Source organism: Accipiter gentilis, chromosome 19 (assembly GCF_929443795.1).
Source record: "Accipiter gentilis chromosome 19, bAccGen1.1, whole genome shotgun sequence".
NCBI classification, from domain to species: Eukaryota; Metazoa; Chordata; class Aves; order Accipitriformes; family Accipitridae; genus Astur; species Astur gentilis.
The window spans coordinates 10,585,206-10,601,324 of NC_064898.1; the positions used below are offsets into that span (position 1 = coordinate 10,585,206).

General features: G+C 40.3%; 2 protein-coding genes across 2 annotated transcripts in view; one reads left to right on the top strand and one right to left on the bottom strand.

The window, feature by feature from the left end:
* The window catches only part of ELMOD1 (ELMO domain containing 1), a 270,336-nt gene that overhangs the window by 91,615 nt on the left and 162,602 nt on the right, over positions 1–16,119 (bottom strand). The window lies entirely within an intron of this gene.
* The window catches only part of ALKBH8 (alkB homolog 8, tRNA methyltransferase), a 61,052-nt gene that overhangs the window by 30,457 nt on the left and 14,476 nt on the right, over positions 1–16,119 (top strand). Inside the window, exon 8 of the mRNA XM_049823549.1 lies at positions 8,676–8,782. Within this exon, the coding sequence (XP_049679506.1) occupies positions 8,676–8,782 (107 nt within the window). The remainder of the gene's footprint in view (positions 1–8,675; positions 8,783–16,119) is intronic.

Genomic DNA, 16,119 nt, shown 5'->3' on the forward strand with positions numbered 1-16,119 from the left:
GGTTTGTTTTCCTTTTTTTTTCTTCTTTTTTTTTTAAAACATTACATGCTTTTATCTGCTAAGGAATGACTTTTCGGTATGTATTTAAGCCAATTCTCTAAATTTATGCCCAGATCTTTGTTCCTCAGTAGATTTCCCTTTTAAAGTGAAGATGTAGAGGATTAAGAAACAGGCCATATGGTAGTTTCTATAGCAATAGATTAAAGACTGTGTCTTGTCAGCTCTTGTGAGGTACGATGCAAGAATTAGTTCAGGAAGGCACCATTTGCATGTCTTATATTTTGGCAATTCTCTGCTGTGGTAGTGGTCTCTGGGACAGTTGTTAGATGGAGTTGTGAGAAGGGCTAGTTGACCTTTGTTTCAAACTCAGGCTGAGTAAACTCATCATTTAATCTTTTTGAATTACAGATATTCAGCACTGGACTATTTCCATACTACTTTCTCAGTACGTAGAGGGCAAGATGAGTGATAAAGTGCAGGAAGAGGTTTTAATTAGGGCAGGACTGTTTTAAACAGAGTTGAGGCATCTGCTGAATCTATACTTGGGTGCCTTATTTAATAACTTGTTGTCAGTGGTATTCTGTCCAGGATTAAGACACTGAAATTTTAGTGTGTACAAGTAGGTGTGTACACGTGCACTGCACGCCTGAGCTCCTCTGTAATAAATGGGGATAGTCAGTCCAGCCTAGGGGGTGATTCAGCTCACGCTAAACTATACATCTAGGCTCTGGTTTCACAGGTTTCCGTTCCCTAATGGGATTTTTAAAAATCTATGCCCAAACGTAGATGTCTTAATCTTGAACTGAATTGACTATTCCCACCCTATGACTTATATTTAGCTTAGATTCCTGTACTACAACATTACAGGCAGAAAACTGGGACAGGCAGAGGAGACTGAAGTCTGATGAACAACCCCAATGTTTGTAGAGAGTGAGGGAAGATGGTTTTCCACTAGACAGGATAACGAACATGCAGAATGTTTTACCCATGCCTTGAAATACCCTGAAAGTGTAAGGGCTTGGGCTATTACACAACAGCTGGTTGGTACGTGCCACACTAGTACATGGTAAGAGTGTACACCCTGAATGTAACTGGTTTAGGTCCTCTTCCTGTAAATGATTCTCCCATAACTGTAGGTGTTTTATTCCATGTTTGGCAGTATTACTGAGCCAAGGCCTGGTTTGTCTTGTATCAATTATTGTTTATGTTACGTGGAGGCCGTATTCACAGTCCCTTACACTGCTTCTGTTGTAGAAAACTTGCAATTAGAGGCTATAATGGTCCACGACAGGATGATAAATGTACAGGTAGGGTGGCATGGAAATAAAATTATCATTGAAGAGAGGCCTGCTACATGTATTTGCAACCTCAATACCATGGAAATTGCTGATTATAGTGTGTGTTTCCGTAAGTATTTATAAATGATCAATGATTTAAAAAGGTGATATGCTCTTCTTGAACCCTGAAGTGTTTCCTTTTCTACTTAGATACTGAAAATCTGTTGAGAACTTGCAAGTTTTTAATGTGTGAAAGAATTACAAATTCTGTACTTCTGGTGCATACCAGAATCCTGTAGATGTCATCATACTTGCATGTAAAGTTGTACTCATTACGGAACAGCTGTGTCTGTGTTGTAAGGACTTGTTCAGTGATTTCTTGGTAGACATTTGGTACAGCACTAAACATGTAAATAAAGATTATTTGCTTTCAGGTTATAGAGTAATACATTAAGTGCAAGTGTGAGGAGATGTATTTGAGGGTGCAGAACTGCTTTCTTGTGATGTCTGGGCATTATTTCTTGAACAGATTAAGCCCTCCGGAGGCCACTAGGATCAGGAGGTATAAGAGTCCTCTTGTGCTCTTCCATTGAACTGTACTCTGAGAGCAAGTGATAGAAAATCTTGGAAATGTCCTTTCGTTTGGAAAGGAAAATGAGTGATTTCATACATTTGAGGCACGTTCTGCCCTGGTGTAGGTGGATGCAATTCCCTGTATGTCAGTGTAGAAGCACCCGTGGATGTGAGGGAAGTCATATGCCTGAAAGAATGGAAAATATTGCAGAGGAGGCTAAATCAATGAAAGAAATTAAATGAAGACTAACAGCATTAGCCTCTTGCTTTCTTTGTCCTAAAGGAGTTTAAGCTAGGAGCTAGGGAGGTGATCTATTAAAGGATGAAAATGGAATGTTAGCAAAATTGAATAAACCGGATGTTGTTGAGAACTTGACTGCTTCTTTGTCTCTGGATTCACAAAAAGACGTCAAGGTTATATGCTGGGGTTGGATAGCATTTTCTGGAAAGGAGAAATTTATACCTGTGGTGGCAGAGAGAGGGTTGCAATGGTAATGCAACTATTGCTTTTTACTGTAGGGATTGAAAAAACTCTTATGTAGGAGTCTAATATTCAACATTGAGTTTTAACACAGGTAATGATCTGGGAAGGTGCAAAGGCCACAGATAATGTTCTGTAATGTACAAAAGGAACTTGATACTTTCAGAGTTAGTAGGAACTGGCATATTTGATGGATAGGCTTTAATGGAATGGATTTGTTGTGTTCTTCTTTTAGTCTGGCTGTTCAATCAGCAAGATTAAACAGTAGACCCTGGATTTACAAAGAGGCTTTTGAAACAAAGAAGAATCAACTTGAGAAGACGTATGAGTGAATCATAAAAATTTGTAGCAGCAGGGAGAGACCTTGGAGTGGCAACAGCAGCAATCCGAAGTTGGGGTGACGCTGCCAGAAGTACCACCAGCATCCCAACCTCTGCCGAGGCTAGGCAGAGCAGCCACCCCATTGGACACCACAAGGAGCCAGCATCTAGCTAGTGGGGTGACTAATAACTTCTAATAACTTGGAGTTGATGAACCCCAAGAGGTGCATCCCTGGGTACAAAAGGAGAGCGGTGTATATTCCAGCTAGCTGTGACAGGGCCTGCAGAGGATTGGAAACTTCTCCATCCAACAGGAGTTAGCTTGGACATTGCAGTAGTTTTCCTCTTCCTGTGCACTACCCAAATCCTGTAAACAGTACAGACAACAAGAGGATTTGTATCATTAAGTCAATGGCATACGTAATAGCTAGGAGAGATACTGGTATGCTGTTCAGTGGATACATTCTCCTCCTTGGGGTTATGAAGAAAATCATAACAAAGTGAGACCTCAGAGAGAAAAGAATGAAGTATTGTCTGTATATTGAAATAATCTTTAAACATTCATATGCTAGACTTCAATTAAGAGGAAGAAATATATAGACACTTAAAGTGACACAGAAAATTCAGGAAGATAGTAATGCATCACATGGATGGAAAATTGAATACAATTTTTGAAGAAAGAAAACCTAGTAGGTATAATAAGCATCTGACTAGCATCACTGTAGTGCCAAAGTGCCTGCTGGCTTAGCAAGAGGTAGTATGCTTTGGCATAAATCTGATATGGGGGAGGCCTGTGCATGTGTTGAGAGATTTTTGAGGTAGGCAGTACTGAAGTATTTCATCATCATGATTGCCAATGTTGCACTCATTTTCTGAAGTATGGCTAGAGACCATGATGTAGGTTGTAAGTATCAGCATAGGTTACATAAGATAAATTTCCTATGATGTGGATTATTTGGAGCAGATAATCCCATTCTGTGTTCCCTTAAAAGTCAGCATTTTTCTGAATTCCAAATATTGGAATTTAGCATGGTTTATGCCCTGAAAGGCACTGTGTGTTACTAATTGATTGCCTCAGTCCTGTGTAAGCCAGGAGGCTCTTGTCTCTGCATAGAGCCCCACTGTGTTGTTCAAGCTCCATGTGTGGGCTTTAAACCTCTCAGCTGTCTTTGAAGTAGACATTCTTTTTCATCTGTTTTACTTGTGGGAAACTGCTATGTAGGCCGATAATGTCTTTGTCTTTGTGCTCTGAAAATTCAGTAAATAATGTCAGAGACTTGAGAAGCGTTCTATATTGTACTTTTTTTAGCTTTAGAGTATGTTTCATCTAAGGTGGTCTATTAAGATCAAATACAAATTGCATCATAGCCAAAGCTTAGAAAAACAATGTCATTCCACTCTGTAGCAGTGAAATCCTTATCAACATTGTCCTTATAGCCCTGTTGCGTTATTTCTGTTTTGCCTTTGGATTGTTACTTATTTTATAGACCAGTCGTTCACCTCCATCCTCCCGCTCTTTCATGAAGTACAGTACGATTGCACTGAAAGGCTGTGTAGACTTCTCATTCCCTGAGGAGTTAAGAAAAACATACTTTCTTCCCTTTTTCTTTTATGTTGGATTCTTTTCTGGTTTTTGCGTTTTGCTGTATTGTATGCCACAGGAACAATGTTCATGATGTGGGTGTCCCTTTGCTTTGATGTTTAGCTACTCTTGAAAGCTGTTTACTGCTTCGTGTGCTCCCTCGTCAGGAACACTGTCTCTTAAATAACCTGGCTTCATGACAAGTTATTTAAAACCGCAAGTAGGTATTATTAGCTGTTTGTTTCTTTTAAGTTTTTTGGTATATTTAGAGACACACTTTTTCCATAGTACAAAGAAAGAAGGTAAAAGTTGTATAAGATCAAAGCATCCACTATTTTTAGTTTTTGAATGTAATCCCTGGATGATGCACCATGGGCTAGCTGGAAATTTTATCTTTATTGACTCTGCCATCTAAGAGAAAAAAGAAAATAGGTAAAACCAAAAGTAGTAATTGGAAATAGCTCCTGTGGAGCAAAGCTGTCATGAAGCAGTGTTGTCATGAAGCAGATTGATTCAGCAGTGGCAGAGTTGCTTTATTGGTTGTGAGTCCTTAGTAAATTAAAAAGAGGACCAAATGTGTTAATCTTTTGTGTGTGTGTGTGTGACAGTTTAGAATGTTCTGCCGGATAAAGATGCATATAGGAGTGTGGGAAAGTTACCTACTTCAGTCAGTAATAGGCTCGTCAAAGATAAGAACAGAGTTCTTCCAAAACCCTTCTGGGTTAAATGTTCTTCACTGTACTGTAAACAAAGGATGGAAGTACTCTTGCTTGGTTTTTTTAAGCATTCAGGTGCAGTTAGTCTAGATAAAGGAATGAAGCATGGGAATTACACTAATTTTCTTAAGATATTCACAGTGGATTCCTTAAATTTGATTCTCTGTCTGAATTGCGAGGTCAAATTTGTTGTTAATAGAAAAGTGTAAAACTTTAATATATTCTAGCTGAGGATCTCTGCTTCATAAGCAAAAGTCGGTTTTGGATTTGGATTTTTGACTCTTCCAGTTACTGCTAATTACTTAATGTCATTGCTCATTTCCAAGTAAATTAATCCTTTTTTTTATATTTTCCTCTCCAAATCATCATGGCTTGTCATAAGGATGTAATCTGTTTATAAGGGGAGCAGCTACACAGTGCGACATAATAGTACAGAAGCTTTTCCTCCACATAAAACCAGGGGGCAGGGACGGAGCTGGGATCCTGTGCTGGCGAGGACTAGACTTGCCAGATGTTACAGAGATAAATCTGCTTTTCAGCCTCAAGTTCTACACCATCAGAAATTTTGTTTCACATATTTCTTGTTGGCTTAGCACAGCTGAAATTCAGCCAGGAGGACATGCTCTCCTCTTTTACTGTCTAGTTTCCTGCCACTTCTGCCTGAAAATCCAGCTACCAGGGATAGCTTTGTGGCCTCTCATTCCCAATGTGCTATCTGTTATAGAGTAGTCTGAATATCTGCTATTTTGGAATGCACAGTTGTTAACAGGATAGAATTTGAGGAGCATCTTCTGTGAAGAGACTCTGGGGCCTTGCAGCTGGTGGGGGAAAATGAATTGGAGATGCATGAGGTAAAGCAGCGGAGAGGGCTGGGAGCTGGAGGAACTGTTTCCCACCACTTCAGCCTGGCATGCAGAAATGCAAGGGAACAAGGTCCTCTTCCGGGCCCTGGAGGGAGGTGGGAACTGGAAGTGTAGGGGACCCCATGGAGGTCTCCTCATTGACTCTTGGAGAAAGGGCAGTTCTTGAATGTCATCTGCAAGAACAGAGCTTTATAGCTACTACTGACCCAGAAAGAAGGACAGTGGGGTAACTGAGCCTCCAGGAAGGATTCTAGACAGAGCCTCATGTTCAGTTTATTCAGCCATACTTCTGAAGAACCCAGTCTCTGTCTTGACCACTCATACCTGTCCCCCAATAGCAGTGAACCACAGGGGCAAAAGACAGACCGAGATACCATCTCACCCATTTCATCCAGCCATTTCACTTCCCACTTCTTTTCATGTTTTTCCTTTCTTTACTTGCTGGTCCTGCTTAGTTATCCTCTGGTTTCTTTGCCTTGCCAGATAGCTACATCTTTTTACTGAGGCTTGCACCTTGCACTTTATGGGACAGCCTCCCCATCAGATCTGTGAAGCCACTGTGTTTTCTCCTTCTTCATCCCATGCTTCTTTGAGGATACCTGGAAGAAATTGCTAAGTGCAAGGGAAGGAGTACATTAGCAAGTGGCTGCCATTCATCTATTTGTGTAGCTACTGAAGCGTTTCATAATCATTAATCAGAGCTTATAGGTAAGCTTTATTCCTGTTCCCTCATATCTCTTTCCCCTTTCAGCCCCACTGTTTGTCACCCTCATTGTTTCTTGCTTTAAATTTAGATAGCCCAACAGGAGAAGCTGTGTCACTCTATGTGGGTGGTAGTACAGCGTAAATAATTTTTTTCCTAAAAATGTAAATGCCATTGTAGTTTGCTCCAGTGTGCACAACGTTAAATGGTAAATGTTCTAAGTGGTAATTTGTAGCGTTTAAAAGTCTTGCTTATTCAGTCTATCTTGCCGTTTTTTTGTGCTGAATGACTGATCATTGCACCACTGTTTTCTTTGTTAAACGCATCTGTATGCAGAAGCAGAACTGCTTAATTTGTTTTGATCTGGCATACTGTAGTAAGTCTGCTTTTAAATTGCATACTTAGTAGGTTACAAATCAGGTGGCAGCACTTTCATGGTGCTAATTCTCCAGTGTAGCTGCAACTGCTGACTTGAATACTTTTTGACAACTTTTCTTTTTTGGTAAGTCTTCTGTAACTCGTTTGGCTTGCTTGAATGGCCTGCTCCTGATTTTCCACAGCAAGAGTTTCTCTCATTTGGGAAATGTAAAAGGATAACATTCCTAGCCCAAGCAGAAGCAAAATGTAGCACTGCCATCTGGGCTGCGAAATTGGAATAAAGCTGAAAGTGTTACCTCAATATATTGCCATGGCTAGAAGCCAGTTGGCAAATAATAAAAGGATGATCTGGTAGTTGGCACATGAGTCAGGATCTTGGGAGACTGCATGTGCTTGTTGTGCTGCAAATCTCCAAGAATGTGGGCAGGTTGGAGATTATTTCTCTCACCTAATACTGGTTATCTAAATGTTAGCTATCTACTCTGAGTTAATTGTCTCAGATCAATCTGCTTTGAATAGATGGGCATTTCCAGAGGGCATAGGGTCATTCTACATCCCTTAGCTCTACATTTTAGAGTAGGATGAATCACTTCTGTGGAAATCATCATCATAGAATGGTTTGGGTTGGAAGGGACCTTAAAGATCATCTAGTTCCAACCCCCCTGCCATGGGCAGGGACACCTTTCACTAGTCCAGGTTGCTCAAAGCTTCCTCCAACCTGGCCTTGAACACTTCCAGGCATGGGGCATCCACAACCTCTCTGGGCAACCTGTTCCAGTGCCTCACCACCCTCATAGTGAAGAACACCCTTGCATCTAATCTAAATCTACCCTCTTTCAGCTTAGAGTCATTACTCCTTGTCCTTTCACTACATGCCCTTGTAAAAAGTCCCTCTCCAGCTTTCTTGTGGGCCCCCTTTAGGTACTGGAAGGCTGTTACAAAGTCTCCCTGGAGCCTTCTTTTCTCCAGGCTGAACAACCCCAACTCTCTCAGCCTGTCTTCATAGGAGAGATGCTCCAGTCCTCTGATCATCTTCATGGCCCTCCTCTGGACTTGTTCCAACAGGTCCATGTTCTTATGTTGGAGGCCCCAGAGCTGAACGCAGTACTCCAGGTGGGGTCTCACCAGAGTGGAGTAGAGGAGGAGAATCCCCTCCCTTGACCTGCGGGCCACCCTTCTTCTGGTGCAGGTTAGAATGCAATTGGCTTTCTGGGCTGCAAGCACACATTGCTGGGTCATGTTGAGTTTCTTGTCAACCCACACCCCCGAGTCCTTCTCCTCAGAGATCCTTCTCTCTCTCTCTATGTAGACTTCATAAAAAGATGGTGGCTGACTGCCTTAACCCAGGTACCTCACTTTTGGATGCCTTAGCAAATGAGCCCTCTATTCCTCTTTTGCACTTGCCTTTAGTTGAGGGTTAGTAACCCTTTTCTACCTCACAGGTACACACAGAGATTAAATGGTGCTACCACACTCTCACAAAGAAAGCTATTACTGTGAAAAGGAAAGAAAAATATATTTTTAGTATTACAATTATCTGTATATACACATATATTTATGACTGCCTCAGATTTTTTAACACAGTGCTGAAAGGGAGAAATCTTAAGGACAGAGACGTACAGGCTTTTGTATCCCTAGGACATACATAATTGTTTTGTGACAATATTCTGATGAGAACACATTGAAGAGGCAAATAAAGCTAGGACGTGAGAATGCCTGGCATGGATACGAAGTATCTGTAAGTCATGCTCATTCATGGTGGCTGGTTTTGTTTCTTTTTAGATTGTGATGGATTTCAAACACCCTGATGGCCATACAGTGGCAATTATGCTGCCCCGATGCAGTTTATTGGTGATGGCTGGAGAATCCAGATACCTGTGGACACATGGGTATGTGTAAAAGCCCCTGTATTGCTGATAATAGAAGAATAATATGAGTTGTTTGGTTGGTTTGCTAATGAAATTCTGTATTTAAAATTGCTCTGAAAGGAATCAAGTCAAGTTTTACAATTAATATACAAATTCACTCCACTGCTCAGATACTGCTCAGGTTAAATTGGAAAAAATTGGGGATTTTAGGAAGCTAATTGCCAGTCCCTGAGCTGCAGTTTCCTATTGCTGTCACAGGTTAAGTTTCCCTAGGAAATTGCTCTCACTTACATCTGCGGTGTGAAAGTCCTCAATGACTCTGAGCTGGCAAAGAGTTGATTGTAGTACAATTAGCTTCCCCGTTTCCTTTCTTTTCAGCCCACAGCTTTTCCCATTGGATCACATATGCCAAAGGCTTTAGAGAAGGGCTGGTTTAAGAGGGTGACTTCCCCTGGGCACAGAGCAGGGGGCATGAGGGTGAGACAAATGGGAGTCTTCCTGAGCTCTTCCCAGCTGCTTTAGGGACAGTTTACTGGTAAGGCTGCATTGTTCTGAGCAGATTTGGGATCCTGGAAAAGAGATATCTTGAAATACGTCTTGATGTTGCCGAAAAAGTCGGAATAAAGAACTTAACAACACCAATTTAGTGCAGATAAGCAGACACTTCTTTATTGACAGCCGGGTACGCGGGTGAGTCCTCTCAAAAAACCCACGCACGCCTGAACACCAAAATCATACACCTTATATTAAACTTATTCATTCATATTCATTAGGTTTCCAAGAAAGGTTATACATATCCATTAGATTTCTGGGAAGTTATTAGCATATGCAAATGTCCTTCTACGCAGGCGTGGTGAAGCCTCTGGTGGTCTTCAGAAGCCCTCTGGTGGTCTTCCGTAGTCTTCCTCACTTTGTCCGATAGTTGACCTCTCAGGTGATTCTGCGCAGTACGATTCTCACCACCATTTACATAAAAATGCATACTATGTCTGTTCTTAAATATAACCTTTCTAATGATTGGTCCTTCCGTCACACCATCTCATTAATATTCTGATGTTAAAACAATCATTGGTTAATCTCACTTAACTCTACTGATTGGAATCCTCGATAATTAGATCGAGGTGGGAAGGGTAAGGGGTTTCCAAGCAGCAAACTGGTGTCCATAACGGTTTCCTTAGCTTCTTAAAACAAAACACTACTGATCAACAAATCTATGTCAAAGTCTCTGTGGTTAAATGATTTTAGACAATACTTGAATTCTTATGGTTACACATAATACATTTTCTAAAGTTCCTAAGTTCCTATGACTATATTTCAAACTTAACACTCCCATGGTTAAATGTGTAGAATATAATAGATATGTATAGTTTTTGCTAAAATATTTCTTATAATTCTACATTCCTATTAAAATTGAATATGATTAATTCTAACTAATAACAAATCAATAACAAATCAGTAACATTTCCCCCCTTTGAAAGTGTTGAAAATTATTTCAATACTTTCACATTACCTACATAACATTTATCCACTACTATTTTGAGAGTTAATATTTGTTTCAGCATATTTTGGTGGTGGACTGTATTCTGGTGGAATAGTTGGAACCTCTCATGATCATGCGATTGACTGCAATTCTATTAGTAAATTGTCTCTTCAGACAAGCATATGTCAGCATGATCATCAAAAGACAATTAGTAACAGAAACAGAGTTTTGATTATAAATTATAACCAAGAGCTCAGATTCCATCCTAATCCGCTAAAAATTTTTCCCAGCCAGTCTTTTGACATATCCTCTCAAACGGTTTCAGTTTCTTTTTCAATTTTGCTCAATAACTTCAAATCATGTTCTATGTCCTTAGTGACATTAGGAATATGAATACAACAATGGTCCAATCTGTCCTTGCGATATCCACACACTCCATGTTCTTTGAGTAAAAGTAGGTCTAAGGCCATTCTATTTTGAAGAGTCATCCTAGAAGTTGCCATTGTTTTCTGATGACCTTCACCTGTTCAGACCATTGAGTCACTGGCCTTTGTTTACAATAAGTGGTTTTGGTTTTATGTTCCAGGGTGGTTAAATTCATAGTTAGAATTCCCCATGGAATAGATTCCCCTACTGCTCTTGGTATTGGCAAACAAGCAGTAATCTGGGTAACATTTTGCAAGCTGGCGAATCTCTTAATCAATCCTACATCAAATTTTCTTCAGACATTCTTTTTTAGGAATACTAATCAATTGTTCTGTTTCTACTTGTCTTTTGTTTCTAATCATCAAATCAGTCCAGGTCCCCACCAACATCATCTGCCGAACTAGTATAAAGAGAACAATTACAAAGTGATATGAGAAATTAAACATGTTTCAGAGTCAGTTTTAAAGTCTGTGGGTCAGGGCTAATAATCTTCCATGGAGTAGGTGCCTTCTTCACTCGAGTGTAGTGTATCCAAGCATCCGATTCCGCAATCTTAATAGCCGTGAAGGTGGTTAACAGTATCTGGAAGGGTCTTTTCCAGCGTTCCTGCAGGGGTTTGGAAGCCCACGTTTTCACATAGACATAATCTCCTGGTTGAAAGTCATGCACCGGAGCTTCCAGGGATAATGGTCTATTCCACACCACTGCTCTGTGAATTACAGTCAAAGTTTTTCCTAAGGAAAGCAAATAGTTATACACATCTTGTTTCCCTCTTACATGCTTGTTTGGGTTTGGTTCTGGGGAGTCATAAGGTTTTCCATACAATAATTCATAAGGACTGACTGAGGTTCCACTCTTTGGCTGTACTCTGATTCGTAATAATGCCTATGGAAGTGCTTGAGGCCACTTTAAATTAGTTTCTTGACAAATTTTACTTACTTGCCTTTTTAAGGTTTGATTCATTCTTTCTACTTTCCCACTGGATTGTGGCCTCCATGGGGTATGCAAATCCCATGTGATACCCAGAATTTTGCTAACATTCTGGACTACTTCTGCAACAAAGTGTGGACCTCTGTCAGAAGAAATTCCAATAGGAACCCCAAACCTTGGAATTATTTCTTGTAGTAACCACTTTACTACTTCCTTTGCTTGTGTGGAGCGACAGGGAAAAGCTTCTGGCCATCCTGTAAAAGTATCAGCCCCCACCAGGATGTATTGATACCCATTTTGCCTAGGTAGTTCTGAAAAATCTACTTGCCAATAATCTCCAGGCTCTGTACCAGATTTTATTCAACCCATTTGAACCTTTTTCCTGATTACTGGATTATTTTTCAAACATACTTCGCATTTTGCAGTTATTATTTTTGCCATTCCTAACATTTTGAGCAATACCACTTGTTTTTGCAAAGAAGTTACTAAGGCTTCTGCTCCCCAGTGACATTCCTGATGCTTTGTTTGAATTATTTCTCTCATCAGAAAGGGTGGAACTACTACTTGTCCTTTAGGTGTTACCCACCATCCGGCTAGTTTTTTCTTAGCATTTAATAATTGACCTAACTTATCATCCTCTTCTGAGTATTTTGGTTCTTCCCTAGGAAGAGTTACTGTTTTGGAGGGAATTAATGCCATTTGCAATGCTCGTTCCTTTGCTACCTTCCTTGCCGTTCGGTCAGCTAAATTATTTCCAGCAATTTCCTTTGTGTTTCCAATTTGGTGTGCTTTACAGTGCATGATTGCTACCTGATCTGGTTTTTGAACTGCTTGTAATAATTGTAAAATTTCATCTTGTTGTTTAATATTTGATCCCTGGGAGGACAATAATCCTCTTTCTTTCCACAATGCTCCATGGGCATGTACTACCCCAAAAGCATACTTTGAGTCTGTCCAGATATTTACTTTCTTCTTTTCGCTTAGTTCTAAAGCTTGAATCAAGGCAATAAGTTCCGCTTTCTGAGCTGAGGTGGTACTTGCCAATGCTCCTGCTTCTATAACTGTGGTGTCTGTTGTTACCGTCATATCCAGCGTATCGGACTCCTTGCTCCACAAAGCTGCTGCCATCTGTATACAATTCCCAGTCCGGTCGCTCCAATGGTACATCCTTCAAATCTTCACGACTGGAATAAACATACTCAATAGCAGCCAAGCAATCATGTTCCAATTGTCCTTCTTCCTGTATGGAACTTAAAAACACTGCTGGATTTACCAGGTTAGTTGTTTTTAAAATTACATCATCTCGTTGAGTTAATATTACCTGATACTTCATCATTCTGCTCGGAGATAGCCAGTGTCCCCCCTTTTGTTCTAGAACAGTTTTCACCATGTGTGGACATAGACTGTTATTGTTTTTCCCAAAGTCAATTTCCGAGCTTCTTGTATGATCATTACTGTTGCAGCCACTGCTCGAAGGCAAGTTGGCCATCCTTTACTCACTGTGTCCAGTTGTTTGGAGAAGTATCCAACTGGTCGTTTCCAGCTTCCCATCTTCTGGGTTAACACACGAAGTGCCAAGCATTGTCTTTCATGAACAAACAGCTGAAAATCTTTAGTTAAATCAGGAAGGCCTAAAGCAGATGCAGACATTAAAGCACGTTTTAACTCTGTACAGGCCCTTTGCTGTTTTGGACCCCACTCAAAACAAGAGTTCTTTTGGGCCTCATACAACGGTTTAGCTATTAGACCGTAGTTCATGATCCAAAGACGACACCACCCTGCTATTCCCAGGAATGCTCTAAGTTCATGGATATTTTTCGGCTCAGGTATACTACAAATGGTTTCTTTGTGATCTTTTCCCAATTGTCACTGCCCTTTTGAAATCTCAAAGCCCAGATATATCACAGTCCGACATGCTATTTGGGCTTTCTTCCTGGATACCTTGTACCCATTTAGTCCTAGAAAATTCAAGAGGTCAATGGTTACCTGTATGCAGGTAACTCTTTCTTCTGTAGCAATCAGTATGTCATCCACATATTGTAAAAGTAAATGTTCAGGCCTTGGTTTGTCCTGTTTCCAGATTTCAAGCTCTTTTGCCAGCTGGTTTCCAAAAATTGTCAGGCTATTTTTAAACCCTTGGGGTAGTCTTGTCCATGTCAGCTGCATCTTTCGCCCAGTTTGTGGATTTTCCCATTCAAAAGCAAACAACTTTCTGCTTTCCTTCTCCAAGGGTATGCAAAAGAAAGCATCTTTCAAATCAAGCACCGTAAACCACTGATGAGTCTCCTTTAATGCTGTTAACAACGTATAAGGATTTGCTACCACAGGATATACATCCTTGGCTATTTGATTCACTGCTCTCAAATCTTGCACTAACCTGTATTCACTCGAGGGCCTTACTTCTGGTTTGATTGGGTATTGTTTAATTTTTACTGTTCCTGCATCTTCTTTTAAATCTATTTTTACAGGTGCTGCTAATTTTGATTTACCAGGAATATCTGTTTCCCATACTGTAGGAATCACTGCAGAATCCACCTCTGGTGGAATTTCCTGCTCCTCCACTTTTTCCTGTATCATCAGGATTTCTCCTGTTTTTGACTCAGGTATTTTCAAAAAGAGTTCTCCTTCCTCAAAAACAATTTGTGCATTTAATTTAGATAACAAATCCCTTCCTAACAAGGGTATCGGACATTCTGGTACATACAAAAATTCATGTGTAACTATTTTATTTCCAAATTTCAAATCCAGAGGTTGCAGGAATGGTCTGTTTTCTCCTTTCCCTGTTGCTCCTGTTATGTTTGCTGTTTTTGTTCCAATTTTTCCTTTACAAGTATTTAATACCGAAAATGTCGCTCCTGTATCCCCTAGAAATTTAACTTCTTTTTCTCCCAGCTTAAATTATAAATAGAGGCTCAGCTGGGTTCCCCTCCGGTCCCCTTCATTCATCCAAAACCATCATTCTGGCTACCTCCTTCTGAATATTTCCTCCTGAACACTGCTCATTTTTAGGACAATCTCTTCTTCAATGTCCTTCCTCCCTACACAAAGCACACTGATTCACTCCTAAGGGGGTGTTAAAATTCTGATTTCTAAAATTCATAAATCCTTCCTGTCCAGAGGCACCTTGTCCTCTTCCTCTACCTCGTCCTCTGCCTGCTGTTCCTGTCATTACGGCCAATAATCTCTTTTCTCTGGTTTTCCTTTCCTCTTTTCCCTGTTATTATATACTTTCTATGCTGCCTCCAGCATTTTATTCAAACTCCTTGAATCCTCTCCCTCCAGCTTCTGAAGTTTCTTTCTTATGTCTGGTGCCGACTGTCCCATAAAAATCAAAGCCAACTGTATCTGAGCCGCCTCCGTATCTACTCTTAAATCAGTATATTTTCTGGCAGCTTCCTTCAGTCTTTCCAGAAACGCTGAGGGAGATTCGTTCTTATCTTGTCTCACCTCATATATTTTAGACCAATTCAGAGATTTAGACATAGCATGTTTAACTCCATATAAAATCCATTTCTGATACCGACTCAGCCTTTCTCTATGTTCCACATTATTTGGATCCCACTGTGGATCCCCAGATGGAAAATTTTGCTCTAATGTTCCACCTGTTGTCCCACTCAGTACAGCCACTTCTGCCTGTGCTTTGCCAGTCTTTAGTACCATCTGCTTTTCTGTATCATCCAACAAATTATCCAAGATCACCTGTAAATCACTCCAGTCCGAATTCTGCGTTCTAATTATAGCATCCACCACTCTGCCTACTCTCTCAGGATCTTCTCTATATACTCCAGCTGCCTGCTTCCGAGCCATCAAGTCTGTAACCGAAAAGGGCACTTTTACATACACCGGCCCATTGTTTCCAACTCCCTGCCGTAGGGGAGCTATTGTTTGTGCCTACTAGTTAGCTTGCATTCATTCTGCCAATGCCGTCTCTGCCTTAAGTAAAAGAATAAACCCACATATGATATTTCACTCCATTTCCCTTCTCTTCTACAAAACAACATTAACTGCAGAATGGTGTTATAATTCAGTGTCCCATTCATGTGCCACCTTTCCTGATCCTCCAATGTATACAGAGGCCACCAATGATTACAATATTCAATCATCTGATTTTTACGTAAATCATCATGCAATTCACCCGAATGTGCTAATAAACATCCTAACGGAGAAGTTTTCAGGATTTTTCCATCAATGGACAAATTTCCCATACTCTTACTCTTAAATAATTTGGCCAATGCCATTATGTTTATACCCGATACCAAATATCTATTAGATATATATCAAATATCAGAAGTCAATAATCAATTATCAAATGCCAACTACCGAACCAAATATCAAATGCCAAGTATCAAATACAAAATTTCAGATACCAAATGTATGCATCAAATACCAGATATCAAATAAATACAAATAACAGTTGTTGCCAGGTAATGGAGTCCACCTGCTCGCCTAGGGCACAGACAAAGCCGACTTCCCTAGGCAAGAGTCATAACCAATATCCCCTGGCAAATTATTAACCAACAAA